Source organism: Miniopterus schreibersii, assembly GCF_964146895.1.
Source record: "Miniopterus schreibersii genome assembly, chromosome: 9".
NCBI lineage: Eukaryota > Metazoa > Chordata > Mammalia > Chiroptera > Miniopteridae > Miniopterus > Miniopterus schreibersii.
The window spans coordinates 79,634,170-79,655,564 of NC_138118.1; the positions used below are offsets into that span (position 1 = coordinate 79,634,170).

Sequence of the window (21,395 nt, forward strand, 5' to 3'; positions counted from 1 at the left end):
AGATCTTCAGCATTTTTGAGCCAAAGGTCTGAACTCGGATGGGAAAGGGAAAAAGTTCTGGGCTTTTGCCTGAGTCCCAATGTTGACACCAGCTCCTGGGGGATCAGTAAAGCCTTTCCCCCCGATTATAAAACTGTGACACTGTAGTTTGTGTTATTGCTGATCTTCTCTATCAGACAAGACAAGCTGGGTCTTCCCTCCTTGTCTCCACCCAGCTGAAACCCTGCTGAGGAGTAAATTGCTACATATTGATTGTTCATTCTGCTCCTTGTTGTGCAGATGTCCTTGCTGTGCACTTGGTGTAGGTGGCTGCACTTGGGAATAAGAGGGGTAGAGGAAACAAGTATTTTTAGGCATCGGTTCAAGGCATGGTGGGGATGCTTTTTATGTTGTTCTGGTTTATTTATTAACAGCACTTAATCAGCTCTTATTTATGAAAAAGAATTAACTGTGTGTGTGCACATAAATGCAAGTTTTCTACACAGATAAAGTTCAAGCCGATTACCCTGGTCGGTTTGGCTCAGTGGTTAGAGCGTCGGCCTGTGGACTGAAGGGTCCCGGGTTTGATTCCAGCCAAGAGCATGTACCTCGGTTGCAGGCTCGATCCCCTCCCCACCCAGCCCTGTCGGGGCACACGCCAGAGGCAACCAATCGATGTGTCTCTCTCACATCGATGTTTCTCTCTCTCTCCCTCTTTCTCTGTCTCTCACTCTCTCCCCCTTCCACTCTCTCTGAAAAGCCATGAAAAAAATAAATCTCTTGACTGGCCACTTGTGTAGGATTTTAATGAGGAATAAAAAAAAAAGTTCAAGCCAATTAATCAGCAAAAGTTCAAGCCATTTATATTATGGCTAGAAAAGTGAAATTTCTAGAAAATTTGCAAGCAGAGAGAAAAATGAAAATGTAAAGTTACTGTTTGGTCGCTGTGATTTACTTCTGTTGTCCATTCCCTCCTTTATATCGTTACCAGAGCGATTCTTCTGCAACCCAAGTTTGATCATATCACTTCCCTCCTTGTAGCTGCTTTGGCGGGAAGCTGAGTGGCGTAATGAGGTCAGATAGACAGGGATTTGGGTCCTGGCTCAGCCACTTGCTTTGGGTGATCTTAATCCCTGCAGCCCCGTGTTCCTCATTCCTTAAGTGGGGATAAGGCCTCTGTCGCAGGGCCGAGGAGTGAGTCACAGCAGGCGACGTGTGTAAGGAGCCTGCACTGATGTGTGGCACGTGGTGAACCTTCTAGCAGATGAGCCCTGCTCTCGTTCTGATTCATTAATATGATTTCTTCTCCTGTGCTGTGGGCACCGCCGTGGCGCCTGGTGTGCCACTTGACTTTGTAATACGTCCCTTCTTTCTGTCCTGTTTGCTTTTGCGCCACCCACTCCGGTATGTTGGAAGGAGCCCGAAAAGCCTACAAAATTAATGTCAGGCAGTTTGGCTATTTTTATTTTATTTTATTATTTATTTATTAAATATGTTTTTATTGGGTTTTTTTAGAGAGAGGAAGGGAGAGGGAGAGATAGAAACGTTGATCGGCTGCCTCCTGCACGCCCCCTACTGGGGATCAAGCCTGCAACCCCAGCATGTGCCCTGACTGGGAATTGAACTTGCAACCTCTTGGTTCATGGGTCAACACTCAACCAGCTGAGCCACACTGGCTGGGCAGTTTGTCTATTTTTAAATGCCTCTGGCCAAAAATGTAATGGCAAAGGAGGTTGCGGGAGAGATAGTTGGAGGGTTGTTCTCCGTTTCTCCCGTGAGCACAGGGAGTTCAGAGCCCGTGCGTCTCCGCACACTCCAGAATGAGGGTGCTGCTTTGTGGTTGTCGTGCCTGCTGCCATCGGGTGTCCGGGAATGAGAAATTGTGGCTTCCTCCGTCCCTAGCTGCCTGCACAGAAAAGAACAGCCAGATCTGTGTGGTTTGCCCTGAAACAAAGTAGGAAATATGCAGGCTTTAAAGACTAGGATTTGGCATCATGCAAATCAAAATAAAGTAAGTCATGAATCAGTAATGCTCTCACCCCCGGCTCTGCAGTCGTTATGTTTATGATTATTGCCGCCGAGAAAGGCAGGCTGCGTAAACACCATTTAGAAGCTGAAGGCTGGCGTTTTATAAGAAAAACGCCACCAGAGCAGTTTCCCCGGGGGCCTGCAAGTACTAATTCTGTTTCATGGGAAGGCTCCTAAGAATTCTGGATTCTTCACAGAAACAATGCGTGGAAAGTGCTGGAGTCTTGCATCTGAGAGAGTCTAAGAGTGAACTCATGTTTATAGGCAGAGAAGATCTCTATCTATCTAGGGTTGAAAAATATGTGGGTGTTCCCATGGGAGGGGCGGGATGGCAGCTAATGGCCACTGCCAGCTTTGTTCTGCTCCTAAATTATTTTCTTTGAGTTTAAGCAGCTAAATCATCGTTTCCTACCCGATTGTGTTGGCTTTCTCTCTCCTCCTGGCCCTTACCCTTCCTGTTGCCATGTCTGAAACCTTACGGGTAAAATGCTCTTATTAATAAATGGCCCTGACCTGGCTGGGTAGCTCAGTTAGCAAGAATGTGGCCCCGGTTTGCCAAGGAAGGGTTCGATCCCCGGTCAGGGCACAGGCATGAATCAACCAATGACTGCATGAGTCAGTGGAACAACAAATCGATGTTCCTCTGTCTCTTTCAAATCAATAAATTAAAAAAATAAAATAATAAATTGCCCCATGGGAGGCTTTATTTGGCTTTAGAGACCGTCTTTCCCCTGTCTACCTTCCTCTTACCTTTCTTTGAGCCTATTCACCTGACATCAAAGAAGGAAGGCTCTAGAAAAAGAGGCGTCACGGTTGGTTGGCCGAATCGCCGTGGTTTGTCTTAGGAAGTAAGTTACGGTCCGCTAACAAGTGGGGGCAGCCTTTTTGCTTACAAGTGAAATGTAACATCTGTCGCTGGCGTTTCCTGTTGAACGTTTGAATAGTTCATTAGGAAGAACCAAAGGAAACTCCGACTCCTTGGCCTTCACTGTGGGCTCATTTCTCAAGCGATGTAAGAGCATTAGCATCCATGGGATGGCACAGGGGGTTCCAGCCGCGGTGCGGCCACCCCAGAGCTTCTGCTCAGATCCGGACGCTTCGCTCTGCCTGCAGCTTTCCTCCACTCCCCGAAAATAGCCACAAAACACTCCAAAACCTACTGCTATTTTCAGACTTGCCTCCGCTTGGAATAATTAGTTTCAGTCATTACTCACAAGTTTAGTGCCTAATTTGGGAAGATGTACTTGTTTTATTTGTCCCCAAACTGTCTTTTTTGAGCTTTGAAAAACCTACATTCCAAAAATGACTGGACTGTGTGCTCCTCTCCCAGGCGCTCAGTAATCGAACCAAGAAAACTCTGGAATAAACTGTCTAGTGGCAGGTCCCCAAGAGGGTGGCACTGACTCCCTGAGGCAGTGTCCCCAGGGGAGTGGCACCGACCCTATGTGGCAGCTTCCCCAGGGCGGTGGCACCGACTCCCTGCTCCCCGCCTCACTCGGGGCTCCATGAGGGACAGCCAGACTTCACAGCCATAGCACCTGGTGTTGGTCTGTCAGATGAAAACCGTGGCTCCTCTGCTTTATCTTAAACATCGAATCCATTGCCCAAGTCGATTTTTTTTATGATTGACATAAAATTCCCATATCGTAGACTGATTATTTTAGAGTCCAGGTGAAAGTGGAGGATTCAGTGGCGTTGGTGCCTTCACGGTGCTGTGCAGGCGTCACCTCTGACGGGAGCGGAGCAGCCAGTGCCCGGGAAGCAGTCCCTGCCCGCTCCTTCCTCTTCCCGCCCCGGCAGCCGCCCATCTGCTCCCTGGCTCTGTGACTTTGCCTGTTCTCCACGTTCCGTAGGAAGGAACCACAGGCTAGGTGGCCTTTGGTGTCTGGCCAGTTCACTCGGGATGTTTCGAGGTTCATCGTGTGGGAGCAGGTGTCAGTATCATTCCTTCTTGGGGTTCAGTGCTGACCCAGTGTATGCAGGCAGCACATTGTGTGTGTCCACTCCTCAGCTGATGGCCACTTGAGCTGTGTCCATCTCTTGGCTGGCGTGAGCATTCACACATGAGTACCTGTCTTCACTTCTTTTGAGCTAAGTTCGCTTACTTCCTAATTCTCTCTCAGATCTGCCCGCTGCTCTCCTTAGGCTCAGGTCACCTTCATCGCTCACTGCTACCTCACTGGTATGTGTGTGACCACGCTGGCCCTGCTCCACCCTGCACTCTACACTGAAGCCCTGCGGCCTTTTCAAAATACAGGTCTCATGTTCACGGCCTTTATTGATCTTAATATTGTTTGCAGGGTAAGGTACAAAGTCCTTCCAGGGCACTCAGGGCCCAGCATTGCCTGGTTTCCAACCATCCCTTTAAGCTCATCTCACCATTCTGCCCCTCACCCCCTGTGCTGCAGCCACGTTGACCTTTCTGTCCTGCAAACTCGCCAGGCTCAGTCCCACCACAGGCCCTTTGCACATCCAGCACCAGGGGATGGTGCGCCACATCCATATGATAGCCTGGTAGATGGCCCGTGATGTGCATTTGGAAGAATTTGTAATACTGTAGCAGCATTATAAATGGGAAAAGCAGAACACAGAAGTATGTGTGTCTGTATGAGTAGACAGATATACATACATTAATAAAATGCACAGGAAACGGGCTACAAGGAAAGCCACCCAAAGTGTTAGCAGTGGTTGTCTTCGCCCAGTGGTATTTGACTGAAATTTTTCTGTTTCCTCTATTTTACAAATTACCTTATAATGAGCTTGTCCTTATATCAGGACATAAGCCTCTGTTTAAAGAGAAGGGGAGCCCGGCTGGTGTGGCTCAGTCAGTTGCCCATCTTCCTGTGCACCAAGAGGTCGCCGGTTCGATTCCTGGTCAGGACACACGCCCGGGTTGCGGGCTTGATCCCCACCCAGTGTGGGGCATGCAGGAGGCAGCGGATTGATGATTCTCTCTCATCGATGTTTCTATCTCTTTCTCCCTCTCCCTTCCTCTCTCTATAAAATCAATAAAAATATGTTTAAAAGAGAGAGAGAGGGAAAAAAGCACAAAATTACTGCCCAAGTCTTAACTCTCATTTAAGATTAGGAGTCTTAACATCCAAAGACTCGGCGAAGAAGAGCACCTTTGGGAATGTCTCTCCATTCCTGTTCTAACTTTCATTTCCGTGAAATCTTCAACTTCCCCTCGCTCTCCGTGGTACAGTTGCCCTTGCAAAAAAAAGTTTCAGTTGCCCTTGGAAGGTTCCTTGCCCGTTGCTTATTTTTAACCACCTCGTTCAGGAAACATGTGATGACTAACTTTTAGAAACACCAGCAATGGTCTGTTGACAGGGGTGCAAGTGTGTGTCACTACCCTTGACTCTGTGAGAGCAGCTAATGATTAGCTGGCTTTGGCAGCCAAGGAAAAGCCTCCTTGTTTGCGTTTGGTCTTCCTCGGCGCGATAAGAATGTTTAGACAGAGATAAGCAGCCATCCAGAGTTCCTTTCGGCCCCATGGCGATAGCATGTTCGCGGAGCTGACCTCCACGGGGCCTGTGGGCAGAGGGATGGGGCTGCTCGCTCACCACCTCTCTCCAGGGGTGAAGAAGGAACTGAGCTGGGAGAGCAGGGCAGCCTTACGGGTCTCCAAGCCCTTGGCTGGGTGTTGGGGCGCCCTGGTCCCTGCCGGGGGAAGGCTGTGGTCCGATGTGTTGGTGGCCCCCGGGAGAGCTGTGAACGCAGGCCCGTGCAACCAACACGTGGACGATGCAACTGACTTTATCAGGGCGGTGGCTGTGGAGGTTTCAGCTCCGGAGAAGCCACAATTTGTAATGTGTGTGGCGCAGTGACGTCACATGGGTCGTTGGTTTAACCATTTCCTGGGCCTTCTCTCCAAAGTGCGTTTGAGCGTTAGACTTGGCCGAACCTGGGCTTCATCCTGCCCGGCCACCCGCTGGCAATGGGCGACCTCGCCATGCTGCCTTTCAGGGCTGTCGGTAGGGTACCTGGGACAGTCCATGGGAAGCGCCGGCACTTAATAGATGTCGGTTGTCTCTCCTCCCTATTCCCCTCACCCCGCTCTGATTCTGTTGTTTAGAGGATTCAGAAGCAAACCTGCTCGTAAGTTGGCGTCCTGTGTTTCCTTACTATTGTTGGATTTGCCCAAACTTAAACTATTAAAATTACTGCCTGTTAAAGGTAAGTGCTTATCCCAGGCGGCTTGCCTGGGTGGGGCTGGGGACTTTAAGGAGAGCTGTATAGCTTTTTGTAAGTGGAGCCTGCTCTCTGTGTTTGGGGGAAGCCTCCGGAAAGCTACCCCAGTGTCCTGTCAACTCCATCAGCTTCTTCGTGGAGTTCACACAGCAATTGTCACAGAGAAAGCGGGAGAGAGGAGTTTCAGGGTCTGTGAGGACCCTGTGTTTCCTCTCCCGTTTTTCCACTTCTCTCACTCCTGACCTTGAGGCCCCCCCCCCCCCCCCCCGTGGCCACGCCAAAGGATGGGGCGGATTGGGTTGTGCCACCCGACCAGCTGGCTGTGGGCCGGGTGCGAAAGGTGATGTCACCCTTTTGGTCTGAAACTAGCTGAGCCCAAGGTGGTGCCTGTAACTTATCCTGGAAGAGAGAAGCCGTAAGAGGAGGTCCCCAAGGCACATCCCTTTAACTCATTCTGCAGGTGTCTGCGGCAGGCCTGCTGTGAGCCAGGCCCTATCTCATGGGGTTGTGTGCAAAGAGCCCCAGTCAAATGCCCTCGGGGTGCGGGTGGGGCTGCAGTGGTATTTGCTTGTGTTGAGTAATAAAAGCTGTCTCTCCAGAGCCCAGGATTAACAGTATGAAAACCGAGTTCTACGTCAGCGATTGTCTAGCCTTGCCTAGAGCTTCTCCAACCTTAGGTGGAAGCTGCTTGGGGACCTTGTAGTGCGCACCTTGGTCCTGGCCTCAGAGATTCTGATTGCGGCAGGGACAGGGTTCCCAAACCTGTGGTTTTATCAAGAACCAGTGCGATTCTGATGGCGGCAGGTGGTGGGTCAGCCCCGGGATTTTAGCAGCACAGGAGGCGTGGGGGAGGGGAGAGTTTGGAGTACTCAGGTGTGTGGATCACAGTTACCTGGGAGGCTGTTTCCAGGCACACACACCTCCTGCTTTCTCCTTCCACCCTGCCTGACCTGGTGAGCCATCCTGACTTATGAGAGTATATTTCTTCCATCTGCTATGTGGGCAAAGCTGCAAAGTTGAGAACCAACTCTTCTAAATAAAGCCATGTCTGGCAGGTTCAGATGTGAGGGCTCTCAGAGGGGGCTTTTGTTTTCCTTGGAAACTTTCGGCAGGAAGGATCTAAGGGTTTGGTGCAGGCGGGCTGGCCCACCCCTTTGAGGCAGAGGGCAGGACACACACCCTCGGTTCATCCCTCCCTCTGACTTCCAGCTGCATAACCTTGACCGTAAACTCAGACTCCACTGTTCCCTGTGGCACTTAGCTCCGGTTGCTGGGCCCCACCCCGTGACCCTGATTCAGTAGGTCCCGTCGAGGCCTGGGAATTTGAATATTTAATAAGTTTGCAGATGATTCTGATCGAGCTCTGACTAGCACAACTCGAGCTCCCAAAGACCATCTTTGGGAGCGGTGCACATGGAAAACAGTGTCACCCTGTGTCAACTCTTCTCATGGCCGCCCTCCCCATCATAGTGGTGTCGCCAGGAATGAGACTGTTCCAGTTGGGCAGGGTTGGGGCGTGAATGGGAGAGTCACCTGTCTTCAGGTGTCTGAAGGTCCTGGGATGGTGAGGAGGGGGGAGATTGTTTCTGGCTGCCTGCAGGTGGCTCCTCCCAGCTCAGGGGTGGGCTTCAGAGGCTGGGGCTCCCTGTGCTGGCTGGTTGGCTAGTCACCTGGGGGGGGTGCTTTTTAAAAATAGAGCCTCCCACCCTAGCCGGTTTGGCTCAGTGGTTGGAGCATTGGCCCTCAGACTGATGGGTTGTGGGTTTGATTCTGGTCAAGGGCACGTACTTCAGTTGCAGGCTCGAATCCCAGCACCGATTGGGGCACATGCAGGAGGCAACCAATTGATGTGTTTCTCTCACACCAATGTTTTTCTCTCTCCCCCTCTCCCTTCCACACTCTCTAAAAATCAATGGGAAAAAATATCTTCAGGTGAGGATTAACAATAAATAAATAAATATAAGTAAAAATAAAAATAGAGCCTGCCTGTGCCTGCTCGGAGACACCGGTGAGCAGCGGGTTTGGGATCCCTGCGTGGAGGCCAATGGCGTACCAGTTGGGCAGCGGAGAGCAGTTTTCCTCTTACTGATTCCCGGATTTAGCTCTAATGCTTCCCTGGCAGGAAACTGGACCCTTTGTGAAGAGTATTTCCTCCCTGGGTCCCTAAAGGTACAGTCGATAAATCCTGGCTGCGTTTTCCGAAGTGCTTCATTTCCCATCTGAGGATGGTGACCAGCCAGGACGAGCTGGCCAAGGGGATGCAGCGGGGTGAGGCCCCCGTCAGAACAGCAGTGTCCACGGTGACCCGATCCTGGGGAGCACACTGCCCAGGCAGACTCAGAGTCAGGTGGAAACTGAGGCAGTGATTTCGGTAATTAGCTCCAACGAGCAATATTCCCTCTTTAGTTTGTCCTTCGTGGACTTGAGGAGTTTCCCGGTTCCCCAGCAGGTGGTTGGAGAGCGTCACTGGGCACCATGCTCTGTGCCAGGCTGGCTTTATAAAGGTGACTCGGGTATAGTCCCTGCCTCCTGGCGTCCACTGCTGACCCCGAGCCATCTAACTGCAGATGCGCAGACAAGTGTCCAGATGGGGCGGTGGGCCAGGACGGCGCTGCCTGGGGCCCTGGGCGCCGCCGGGGCCCACGCTGACGCGCGCTCTGTCTTGCAGTTCTGCGCGGAGCTCAACCAGCCGGTCCTGCCCAACATCCGCAGGTGGAAGGGGGCCCGGGGGTGCTGGAAGGCCATCGTCGCCGACACGCCCGCGACTCAGCTCCAGAAGGTACCCTCCTCCCACAACATGCACCTTCTTAACATTTTATTGAACTTTCCTTTTTCACTCATCACAGACATTTAACTTGTCCTTTGCCAACATTCTCGATACAGTTTTGTCTTTCTGCCCATTTTTACCATTTGTTTCAAAAGGCCCTGGTTCTTGGCTCATCAGTGCTGAGATAGGGACAGACAGCTGGCTCCCCAGGTGGAAGTGGGAGTTTGGGGTGTCGGGAGGGGGGAGAAATCTTGTCTGGAGCCGAGGCAGCAAATGGAGCATTTCTGTCCTTTGTCCTCATAGTCTCTTCCTACAGCTCTGCCTCTGCCGAGCGCATGGAGACCCCGTTGCTCATTGACTGAAAACTTGGGGGTCACTTAATTCACTCACCAAGTGTTTGCTTTCAGTGGGATAAATTGTGCATGTGAAGATGGTGGCAATTTTCAGCAGATTATAATTTTGAATTACCTTTCCTTGGTATCACCCATGTGGCTGTCTGTGTTCACTGTTGCATATCATATGCAAGACCAGATTTTGCTCATTTGGAAGGTTCAATATCAGTCAATATCAGCGGAGTTTTAGATTTTAAAATAGACTTTTGTTAGTTAAACATGAGTTGGAAACTGGGTCATCGCATAATTTTCCTATAAACGCAGATGTTATAATTTTATCTCCACACTATACCAACTAGGCTTATAAACACATATAAATTGTCCTTATATGAGTGATACTGAGATTCGGGGCTTTTAAATTGTAAATGTATGCTGGATTTAAATTATCCAGTCATTTATTGACCATGAGCTCTCTTTTTAGCTACTGCTTAAACATGCTTTAAATCTTGTTTCTCCGGTTTCATGTTTTGGAGCGTAGATGGTTACTGTGGGTGCAGCCCATGTGGGTGGACCATGTCTGGTTTTTACCACTCTGCCCATGGGTCTCCTCCTCAGTCCACATAAAAACCGTAGCATCTTGCTCATTTTTTGTTGCTGTTAATAGCACTTCACACATACGCAGACTCACGGGTTTCTTATAGTCCCTTTAACACTCTGTAGTCATCCATTCAACAAATGGCCCCCAACTGCCAGGGACGGCAGGGGTCAACACCAAGCTCCGGGACCCGCCAGCACCACCATTTGCCCCCTTCCAGGTCTTCACAGCGCCCTGCTCCTGGGCTTCAGACCCCCGTGTGGGGGCTCCATCCACCTGTAGTGGCCCTTGACCAGTTCCACCACTGGGAGTTAGCCCTGACCTCCATTCACCATATATTTATTTATGGAGCAAATATTTATGGAGCATTTCCCAGGTGCCAGGCTCCATGTGTTGTAAGCAGCAGGTGATCAGTTAGCAAACCCACTTTTTGGGGTCTTCTTATTTCGATTCTCAGCGTTGCCATTTACCTGCTGTGGGACTTTAGGGAAGTTACTTAACCTCTCTGAGCAGCTGAGTCTTCATCTGGCCCATGGGAGTGGGACTGGCTACCTCGTGGGGTGTGATGACTAAAAAGATGCCTTCTGTGCATAGTCTGGGCTTCCCCCAACCCCTGCCCACAGAAAGAGAAGCGCCAGGCGCCCCTGGCTGTATGGAAAGCCCTCGGAATTGGGAAATTGGCCGTAGGGGCCATCTGAGGGGAAGGCAGCAAGGAGCACGCTGTGGTTTCGGGTGAGCGTTTGTTTCAGAAACAGCCCTGAGCATGTGACCCACGACTCCTGCCCGGTCCCCCCGCCCCAGCCCCGCCCTGTCCACACTGACGCCCCTCTCCTCCGCAGGGCGCCGGCTTCTCGGGATTCCTGTGGGACACCTCGGCCGGGGTGGAGCTGAGAGACGCCGCCTCGCAGGAGAGCTCGCCAGGCAACGGGCACGGCAGGCCCTCGGGCCCCAGCCCGTACCTCGCGCGGTTCAAGGTACCTGCTCCGTGATACTGGGAAGGTCCCCTTTCTCTAAAAAGGGAAGAAGAGCCCCCTTTTAAGCTCTCAGCCAGAGAAGCCTCGTCCACCTGCCCTGATTGTGTCCCCTCCTGGGTTTCCCTGGGCCAGTGAACGGTACAGGGCAGGAATGAGAGGGACTTGGAGGGACTCGGGCTCTGAGAACTCGGGCATCTGGGCAGGAAGGACAGACAGCAGGTGCTGGCTCCCGAACCTGGCACATCCAAGTCTCGTGGGGAGATTCTCTTAAAATCAGGGATTCCCGGACCCCACAACCTACAGAGTTTCCAAGGAGGGCCCAGGACTGCCCTCCAGCCATCTTCAGCCATCCCCACCCCCAGCACTCTTTACCGGGGTCGGCATCTGGGGATCTCCGGACCACAGGGCAGCAGAACTGTTCTGGGGACCTTCTCCTCTTTACCAGGCAGAAGGGGGCCCCGTGAGGGTCATTTGGGTTTGGAGGGGGTTTGGGAGGAGCCTCTGGGTTGTGGGGCCAGGACAGCTCTGGATGAGCCCTCACCTGTGTGGGAATCTGTCTGTCCCACCTGAGTCCAGAGCAGCAGGCAGACAGAGCGGAGCTGTCCCTCAGGTCCCTGGGTGCCCTGGGGAATGTTAGAGAGCAGCAGACAGTCAGACACTGAGTGGCAGGAGGGATGAGAGGCCAGCAGCCAGAACAGATCACTGAGTGGGCAATCAGTTGACCTTGTCCCCTCAGCACTTACCTGTGACATCACAGGGTCCAGCAGGTGTGGTCCCTCGACGTAGAGCCTGGCAGGCTGCCTGCTGTGCGTTGGGATGTCCCCTTCTGTGGGCTCCAGAGCAGTTCTGGAGCCTGAGAGCTGCCCCAGCCCCAGCTCGGTTCCTCTCTGGGCCTGGGATCCACTAGCTGGGGGCTGGGCTCCCCACGGGCTGGGGCTGTTGACTCTGGTTGGGGCTCATGCTCTTCTCTCACCTGTAGCTGTAGAGGTGCAGGGACTCCGTGAGCACACACGTAGGCTTCCTGGGGTTTTGCTGATGGTACTGATGTGGAGACCAGACACATATCATCTTTAAACCCTCCGAACAACATCGGAGTCCCTTTTTATGGAAAGGGTTGTACTGGCTTCGGCCAAGCAGGGCCACAGCCAGAGCCCGCCAGTGTCTGTAAAAGGTGGGCTATTTTTAATGGCCAATGAAAATGCTCTCATGTCAGGAATGACTGGTCCAGATTTTCTAAATGAAGCAATCAACTCCCAAGGCAACCACTCAGCCTCCTGTGCTTCGTGTCACATTCTAGGCCAAGCAGATGGCGCAGGACGGGGATGTGGCTTCTCTCTCCAGGCTCCCCAGGCGGGGTTCCCTGCCCACGGCCTGAAGTTGGTTCCTCTGTGGTCAGAGCCACAGCTGCAGGAAGCTCTCAGGCTGGGTGGTGGCACTCACAAGCCAGGGTCATATCTGTAAGACAAATGACAGCTGCCACTTCCCAGGGAGTCCCCTGCACGCCCTCCCTTCCCGGCAGTGTTTAGAGTGGTTGCCTTGACGAACGGAAGTGGGGATTGCCAAACCCCAGCAGCTGAGCAGCGCTGCAGAGCTCAGGGGACCAGCCCCGTCTTCAAGTTTCCGCACCTACACCCCCGGGTCCTTCCTGGGGACCAGGACCGGGGCAGAGCCCGTGCGGCCAGCATTCGGCCAGCTCCCGTTCTTGACGTGTCAGGTGAAAGCAAACATCGGGGTGTAGGAGGCTCTAGAGGGAAAGAACCCATTTCGGGTGGGCAGGACATACGGGGTAGGGAAGGAGGCAGGTCCCACAGTGGGCCCTGCAGGGGATCCAGGCCGGTCCCCCACCTGGGGAAGACCCCCAGTCTTTCTTAACAAGCAGCTGCTAGAGCCACCACCCCTCCCTTGTAGTTACTTAGGAGGGAAAACAAAAACCCTGACAATTCCAGATGTGCCCAACTTCCCAGGCCCTAGGAGGAGTGGGTGTCACGTGGGGGGTTGGATTAAGGAACAAGACAGTTCTCAGCCCTGCAGGTGCCCCGAACAGACCTTCCAGGGACCACTGCCTCTCCTCCGGTGGGAGCAGCCTTGTGCTCTGTTGCCAACATCGTGCGTGAGCCTGTTTGTGGATCGGTGGTAACGGATACTGGAACTAGAAGCACCTAAGCTGCCCCTGTTGCTTTGTCTCCTCCTGTTCAGGTGGGAAGTAATGACCTGACTCTCGTGAACCTTCACCTGGCAACCCCGATCCCCCCGGGGGGTGAGAATCCAAGCAAGAACCACAGCGACAGCCACCGCGCCGTCAGCTTCGCCCAGACCTTGCAGGAAACCCTGAAAGGTGGGAAAAGGTCTCTTTCTGTGGCTGGGTCATGGCTCCCACCTCCGTGGGCAGGCCGGGGTGGCCTCCGCCGAGCATCTCTCTGGTCCTGTAGGCTGCTCGTTCAGTTGGCAGTGGTGCCCAGCGAGGACTCTGGAGGCAGTCGTGCCCTGCACCTTCTGGAGCCCGGGCCCTGTGCGTGGTGACGGCTGTCTCTGTGCGTCTCATGTACATGGGCCGCAGTGTCCGCCTTGTGGCTCTTCCAGCCTGCCTTTGATGGGAAGGATGACACCCTTCCCGTGACAGCTTATCCTGGGCTCCCCAGCCCTGGCTGTCAGTGTGCTGCCACCTGCCTCTCCACACGCGCTTGTCTTGTGAAAGAGGGGCAGCCGGCACCGAGGGACAGGGGGCGGGGAAGTCCTGGTCCGCGGCACATGGAGTTTTTCTCCTGGTGGGACGCAGATGGCACTGAAGGGCCCGAAGCTCTCAGAACAGGTGGGTTTTCATCTCAGCTCCTCCAGTGGCTGCAGGACCTCACAGCACTGCCCACGTGAAGTCCCACCCGACGGGGGACCCACGTCCTGGGGGACCCCACAGCCCTGCCCTCACAGAGGCGCTGTAGGCTCGGTAACTGTCTGTGGGTGGATGTGAGTGGACTCGGAAGATGCCAGAGGGATTAAGAGAACATGAAAAAGGGCAGAACTTCAGAAGAAGGTGGGCTCCCTGTTTCCCAGGCTCTGCCCCCAGCAGTGCAGAGGTTTTCTCCGTGTGGTTTGCTGGAAGGAGAAGTTGCCGTGACGGCAAAGACTGGGACGTTTTCAGGTGGGCTCGGATTTTCTGAATGCTGACCTTACAGCCTGGAATTCTCATTCATATTTTAAAATTTTGACCGATATTCTCTAGCTTTCTAAGCCTTTTCCTTGTTACGTTGGCCCCTCACAGTTAGTTCATGAAGATTCGTCTACAAAAATAATTTGGCCAAACTACAGCCTTATATTTGAGCTTTTTTTTTATTGCAGTAAAATATACATAACATAAAAATTTACTATCGTAACCATTTTTAAGTGTGCAGGTCAGTGACATTCAGCACATTCCCATTGCTGTGCTCCTGCCACCACCACCATCTCCAGTGTGTCACCCCAAACGGAAGCACTGTCCCCATTTTAAACACTGACTCCCCCCCTCCCCCCAGTGCCTGGGAACCACCATCCTACCTTCCGTCTCTGTGAATTTGACTGCTCGAGGGACGTCATAGAAATGGAATCTTAAAGTATTTGTCCTTTGTGTCTGGCTCATTTCATTTAGCCTAATGTCTTCCAGTTTCCTTTACGCTGTAGCAGGCGCCAGAATTTCTTTTAAGGCCAGATACTATACCATTGTATCCAGGGTGGAGCAAAAGTAGGCTTATAGTTGTGAGTAGGCGACACACAGTTTATTCTTGTATTATTATTAATGACTGTATTATTCCCCATATAGACAACTCTAAACCTACTTTTGCCCCACCCTGTATGTATATCCCAGTTCGTTTACCTGTCCATCGGCCAGTGGACACGGGGTTGTTTCCATCTTTTGACCGCTATGAGCATTATTACGGATCTTGCATTTTGATGTGCCGTTCTACTTAAATTATGAGACTTCAGGCTAAACAAGGAGCAGCGACGTGGGAAGTTGCTCACCTACAGTTAGCCTTTAAACTATTTGGCTTGGTAGCTTCTACAATCTGTAGCCGTTTCTATTGTTCTTGATCTCAAGGTTTTCTCTTTTTTTTGACACGGAAACAAAGGAAAGATGCCAGGCTATTACTTCTCTGATGACCTTAAGGGCTCCCAGGTTTTTTTTTCTGATATCCAGGGAGTGGTCAGGTTTCATCAGAAAATCTGGGCTGGTTACTGTTCCAAGTCCTCAAAGGGCTGTTGACCCGCAGCATGGCTCGGCCTTGACACGTCCGGGTGTGGGCAGTGACTCACATCACCCAAGTGTGGTCCCCCAACCCCCCGCTTGCTAACTGAGGACACAGCAGACCCAAGGATTCAGGAAGCGCTCAGCCTGCCCAGGGTGCAACAGGCCACATCGGTTGGCACAAGCGGTTCAGCTGAAACAAAGGCTAAGCCTCGCCCTGGCCAGTGTGGCTCAGAGGTTAGAGCACCGGCCCTCGTACCAAAGGATCTCGGGTTCAATTCCCGGTCAAGGGCATGAACTTGGTTTACAGGTTCAACCCCACACCCCCGATTGGTTGCGTGTGGGAGGCAACCAATCGACGTGTCTCACATCGATGTTTCTTGCTCTCTCTCTCTCTCTGCCCCCTCTTCCCCTTCCACTCTCTCTGGAAATCAATAGAAAAATTATCCCTGAGCAAGGATTAGCAACAACAAAAATTAATAAAACAAAGGTAAGCCTCTGTTCCACAGGCTTCTTTCTATCGGAGTGAACAGAGCTGGTTGGATTAGTGAACTCTGGGCCTTTCTGCCTTTGTCTGGAGTGTGCGCCAGGTTGACGTCAGCAGGTGCTGGACCAGTCATCCGGTGGCAGGGTTTTCTTCTCTCAGACCCCACGGGGCTTGCTCTGCGGACTCAGCAAGACTGCAACCTGGCACATAGTAGTGCCTGACATCTGCGGGGACCATCCCTCCGTGGGGACCAGTTCCTGCCATTGTCATTGGCATGCTATATACCCAGAGGCTCCCTAGGAAATCGGCCTGGAGCATTCTCCCTTCACTTCTGCAAACCAAGGGAAGGACCAAGGAGCCCGACCCAGGGGTCACTGTCAGAGAATTCAGGCCTCTGCACCCCTGAGTTTCTCAGAGATAAGAACTGTCTCGATGGCTTCCCCGCCGCTGACGGACCAGGAGGAGATGAGCTGTAAGAATCCCGGCTGTGCCTGTTCAAAAAAAAGAGCTGAGATCTTCATAAACAAAAAATAAGACAGCCATCATTTTCATTCCTGAACTTACACACAGCGGGGTTTATGGACCCTGGACAACTAGCATCCCTCCTGGTTTCCAAATGGTCTTCTGTAGCCCAACCTTCCTCAGGCCTACATCCCACTGAAAATCTCTCTCATTGTAGGGAACCTTCTGCCTCAGTCTTTTATAACCTTCAGTTTCCCTCGATAGTCAATGCATGTAGCAACTTTCTCTCCTTTCCTCTCAAACACTAAAGGCATCTTAGTTCTGAGGGTTCCTCATGCCTCATTCGCCAGTTCAGGCCACACGTGGTTGTCGAGTGTTGGCCGTGCAGCAGGCTCTGTTCCAGGCACCGTTCCAGGCACCTGGGGTTTTGCAGTGCACAGCCAGCCAGCCAGCCACTCACGTCCTCACGGCTGTTTCATCCTAGCTCAATGTAGAGCCCGGACCTGAGGGCTGGCTCGGTGACTGCCTCAGCTTCTCACCTGCGGAGAGGGCCTGGCACCCGGCGAGGGCTCCGGGACGGTTATTAACATTGGCCAGGTGTGACTTGTTAACGTCCCTCTCAGGTCAGCTTTCCCACTGGAAGTTGGCACTGATTTCTCAGGACAGCCTCGGCTCCCTCTGCTCTGGGTGCCAAGGTCGTTCCCATTTAGCGTGAAGGGTACGTCTCTGTTGCCCACACAGCGGAGCCTCGGCAAAGGCCTCCATCTCAGTCCCGTTTGCCCCGCGCCCCTAGAGGAGGGTCCCCTGCGGCGCACGAGCGCCCTCTGCTGGTGGCTTGTGTCATTTCACTTCGGATTTCTTTCCCAGCCATTGTTACTGAAGCCTATTCCTGGGGGGGCCCGGGTTGGGATTTGCCGGGTGTCTGGGGTACGTTTGGCTCTTGTCTATGAACTGCTTTCTTCAAAGCCTCCCCTGCAAGGTGTGACAGAAACGCTACTCCCTGTGATGACAAGCTCCCCGAGGGGAACTGGAGACACGCGGCAGTGGTCAGGCTGTCGATGGGAATTGCGCAGAGCCCGGCGGGGCCACGGCCCTCCCAGACTTCCGCTCACTGTGGACAGTTCTTCATATCCACCCCATGCACCCCAGTGTAAATCAAGCCGTGGGGGAAACGCTGAGAATACTTTAAAGAGAAAGCTTTCCGCTGTGGCTCAGTGTTGATGGGCTGGGGCTGCCCTAACAAAATACCCGAGACTGGGCCGCTCATTTTCTCACGGTCCTGCGGCCAGAAGTCCAAGGTCAGGGTGTCCGCAGGGTGGGTTTCTCCCGAGGCCTCGGTCCTTGGCTCTCAGGTGCCCACCTCTTCCTGTGTCTTCGCGTGGTCTTTCCTCTGTGCTCAATGTTTTTTGAGATTTGCAAATTCTCATGGAACACATGAGCTGGAAAGGGGGTGACCCTGCACCACCCGCCCCCCCCCCATTTCCAAGCATGTGACTAATCTCCTCTTAGAGGTTTGGGGGTTTTTGCCCGAGGAGTTTAGAAAAATTGGGGAAATGAAAACCACGTGTGGTCATAGTCCCTGGGGGGGGTCAGTCAAGGCTCGCGACCCCCCTTGAAAAGGGCCGTGGTCAGCACCGGGTGTTCTGCCTTCCCAGCACGGCTCCCACTCCTGATTTTCCTTTTCCCACTTCCAGGAGAAAGGGACGTGATTGTCTTAGGGGACTTTGGCCAAGGCCCAGACAGCAGCGACCACGACATCCTGAGGAAAGAAAGATTCCACCCCCTGGTCCCCGCACACACCTTCACCAACATCAGCACCAGGAACCCGCAAGGCTCCAGGTCTCTGGACAACGTCTGGATCAGCAAAAGCTTAAAGAAGGTCTTCACAGGTAAAGGCATCGCTCCCTTCTCCTACCCAGAAAGGAAGTAAGAGGCACCCGTCCGAGCTGACAGTTCCAACTGACCGTTTGGGGTGAGCAGGAGTCGGGAGGTGCCTTACCTCCGCGGGGCGTTTACAGGGCTATAGTTCAGGTGACTATAATTATCATTCCCACGGGGCTACTTTTAAGAGTGAAGGTGGGCCCAGCCGGCATGGCTCAGGGGTTGAGCATCGACCTAGGATCCAGGAGATCGTGGTTCGATTCCCAGTCAGGGCATGTGCCAGCAGGGGGTGTGCAGGAGGCAGCCGATCAATGACTCTCTCATCATTGATGTTTCTATCTCTCCCTCCCTCTCCCTTCCTCTCTCTGAAATCAATAAAATATTTTAAAAAAAGAAAAAAAAAGAGTGAAGGTGTGAAAAGCAATGAAAAGGCATTTGCTGGTATATAATAGTGCACAGAGTGTCCCAGGCAGACCTGGTCACGGGCTAGTGGAGACCCGATTCAGAGATGGACTGTTACCTTACCCTAAGTTTAAGGACACTTAGTCATTCAGCAAACATTTCTCCAGCCCTGTCACATTCAGGCGCTGGGTGTGGCCTGAGGTCTATGGACACGCAGTGCCCCAAGGTGAGCAGACATGTCATGTAGTGTCACCCAAGGTGAGCAGACATGTCATGTAGTGTCACGGTAGGATGGAATGGGAGAGCTACTTTAGACAGGACCCCACAAGGACCAGGTGTTGTGGGTAATCTCAGCACTAAAGAGCAGCTCCCACCACACCAGGCACCTGCTGAGATGACTGTTTGGGGTCAGAAAACAATTAGAAATGTGGAGGCTACAGTCAGATCTTCTGCTGACGGAGATGTGGCTCGGCCCTGAGGCCATGGCTGTGCTTTGTCACTGCTCTGGACTGGCGTTTGGAACTATCATTGTCTTCTTGCTTTATGTATTTCCAAATCTTTATTTTAAAAATATTTGCTATTTCATAAGCCTCTGTAACTTGCCCTTTCCCCCCTTTTTATGGAACGTATTCCCCCCACCAGCCTTGCTTTGGATGTCTTGGTGAGACAGTTGTCCCTGTGTCACATTACTCCTGATGATCAGATTAGAAGTGGCGTGTGGTGAGGAGAAGGCCACCCATCGGGCAACGGGCATGTGGGTGGGCCGGCAGCCTGGACTTAGGAGTTTCAGGGCCTAAACTAGGCAGGGTCACCTGTCCAGAGAATCAGAGTGGCCGAGACATCTCCAGTGCAGGGCACTCTGGTAGCTGAGGAGTGTTGACAGGGACCCCAGGCCTCCGTGGGCAGCTCAGGTCTCCACTGGCAGACTATGGCCCCGCTGACTCCTCCCTGATTCGGGGTCTCTTCCTCTCCCTCAGGTCACTGTGCTGTCGTGAGAGAAGGTCTCACGAACCCATGGATTCCCGACAACTGGTCCTGGGGCGGAGTGGCGTCTGAACACTGTCCCGTGCTGGCCGAGTTCTACGTGGAAAGGGACGGGACCAAGAGGGACGGCCCTCGGAGTGGCAGCGGGGTCACCCTGGAGCGGAGTGAAGCCAACATTAAGCACGAGCGATGACACCAGATGGTGTTTCCACTTTAGCTGCAGGGGCACAGGAGGGTCAGCCCTTCCAGGAGATACAGGGTCGGCTGCCTGTGGTCTTTGTCCCGCCGTCAGCACCTGGGCCGGGACCTGCCTCCTTCTTCATGGATGTTTTTGGGACCTCGTGGGGGCTGGAGGTGCAGTGGCCAAATCGGAAGCCCAGCGGGAACCAGAATGCCTTCTGATTCCTGGCCCGCCAGCCTCTGCAGACGCGGGCCGTCCATTGCCGCCTGGGCTGCAGCACAGGGAACAGTCGTGGAGGCTGGAAGGGAGTGTGCAAGCTGTTCCAGGCTGCGAGGCCTGTCTGAGAAGTGCCTGGAGCTCTAGTCTCTGACAACCAGCCTGCGATGTTCTGGCTGCAAATTACATAAAGCTTCTAACCGTGATTGAGTGTTCTTCTCAAATATTCCGAGTGGCGATTTTCAGCTTTGTTTTGACAAATAAACAGAGGTGAAGCTGCCTGGCTGTGGTGAGAGCCCAGGGCCGGGTCCCCAGCTGCAGGTGTTTTGTGCCCACTTCCGATCCTCCGGGGCCCGTAGCTCGAGGGGTCCTGAACACAGAGCAGCACCTCCTGGGGGCCAGCTCCATTCATCTCTGCCCTGCAGAGGCGCCTCTCGCACCCCCATCAGCCCCCCCCCCCAGACTCTATAGAGTCTTCACATCACCTCCTCCCTCCCGGCCGTCCTGCACCGCCTGCCCTCTGCGGCATGGTCCCTTAGGATGGAGAGCTCCTCCTCTGCATCTCCCCTCCCCCACCCGTGGCAACCTCTGGTCTTTCACTGTCTCCACAGTTCTGCCTTTTCCAGGGTGTCATGTAGTTGGAATCACACAGTCAGTCACCTTTTCAGACCGGCTCCTTCACTAGCAACCTGCACTTAAGGTTCCTCTGTGTCTTGTGTGTCCTGATAGCTAATTTCTTGTCCTTGCTGAATGATACCCCGTCAGAATGTATCTGCTCCCCTTTGGATTGTTTTTGTTAAACAATCCCCCGCCCTTCCCCAGAGTTCCCCCCACCCCACCCCTGAGCTGCCCACTGTGTGGCCTTTCTGCCTGGCCCCTCCCCTCCCCTCCTGCCCCTTCTCTTCTTCCCTCCAGGATTGTGGATGAAAAGTCCTGGAATGGATGTTTTTATTCGAGCATCACACATGGTGCAACGCCAGGCTAGGCCCTGGGGGCAGGTGGGCGGGGCAGCCTCAGGGACCTGAGCACCAGGCCATCAGAAACCCCGCCTCTCCCTCCGGCCTTTGCCGAGCCTCACGCAGCTGCCAGGCAAAGCGATTCATTCCTGCCTCTTCCATCACTTGTAAGAAAACCACAGGCCCCTTAATGAAATCCCCGAACCCTGGGCTCCGCAGCTGGTGCAGATGGTGCTCCTGAGTGAGAGGGTCAGCCCTGCCCCCCACCCCCTGGGGCCAGCTCTCTGCCCGAGTCCCGCCCTGTGACTGCTGGAGGCCGGCACCCCCCTTGCTCCCACCCACCGCCCAGCTGAGCCCAGGCTGGGGCAGAGGCGGGCGGCTCCCAAAGGCTCACTGGGGTGGAGGGACTCCAGGGAACCTAAGAGCTGACTCACGGGGCCCACAAGGTAGGGCCGCCCCGTCTCCAGCCTGTGGGGCAGGTGGGCGCCTCCCTGCCGGGCCCACCCCGTGGGCGGACCCTGGGGCAGGCCTGGGCAACTAGCAGGCAGTGCAGAGAGACAGAGTGACAGCCGAGCTCCCCGCCCGGCTGAGGCTCCGGTCACCTGGGTTCCACCTCCTGCCGACACCTGGCCCCTTCCCCGCTGCTAGGCCCGGTGTCTGCCCCTCCCAGGAAGAGCCCAGCCCACCCTCAGCCGTGCAGGCTCCGCCTAAGGGGGCTCTGGAGTCGGGGGTGGGGAGGAAGGG

The 21,395-nt window shown here is 53.6% G+C and overlaps 1 protein-coding gene across 1 annotated transcript in view; it reads left to right on the top strand.

Moving 5' to 3' along the window:
* The window catches only part of EEPD1 (endonuclease/exonuclease/phosphatase family domain containing 1), a 74,236-nt gene extending 54,217 nt beyond the window's left edge, over positions 1-20,019 (top strand). Inside the window, exons 4-8 of the mRNA XM_081147688.1 lie at positions 8,870-8,980; positions 10,735-10,869; positions 13,066-13,204; positions 17,726-17,920; positions 19,292-20,019. Coding sequence (XP_081003814.1) covers positions 8,870-8,980; positions 10,735-10,869; positions 13,066-13,204; positions 17,726-17,920; positions 19,292-19,491 — 780 coding nt within the window. The 3' untranslated portion in view covers positions 19,492-20,019. The remainder of the gene's footprint in view (positions 1-8,869; positions 8,981-10,734; positions 10,870-13,065; positions 13,205-17,725; positions 17,921-19,291) is intronic.
* The last annotated feature ends 1,376 nt before the right edge of the window (positions 20,020-21,395 follow it).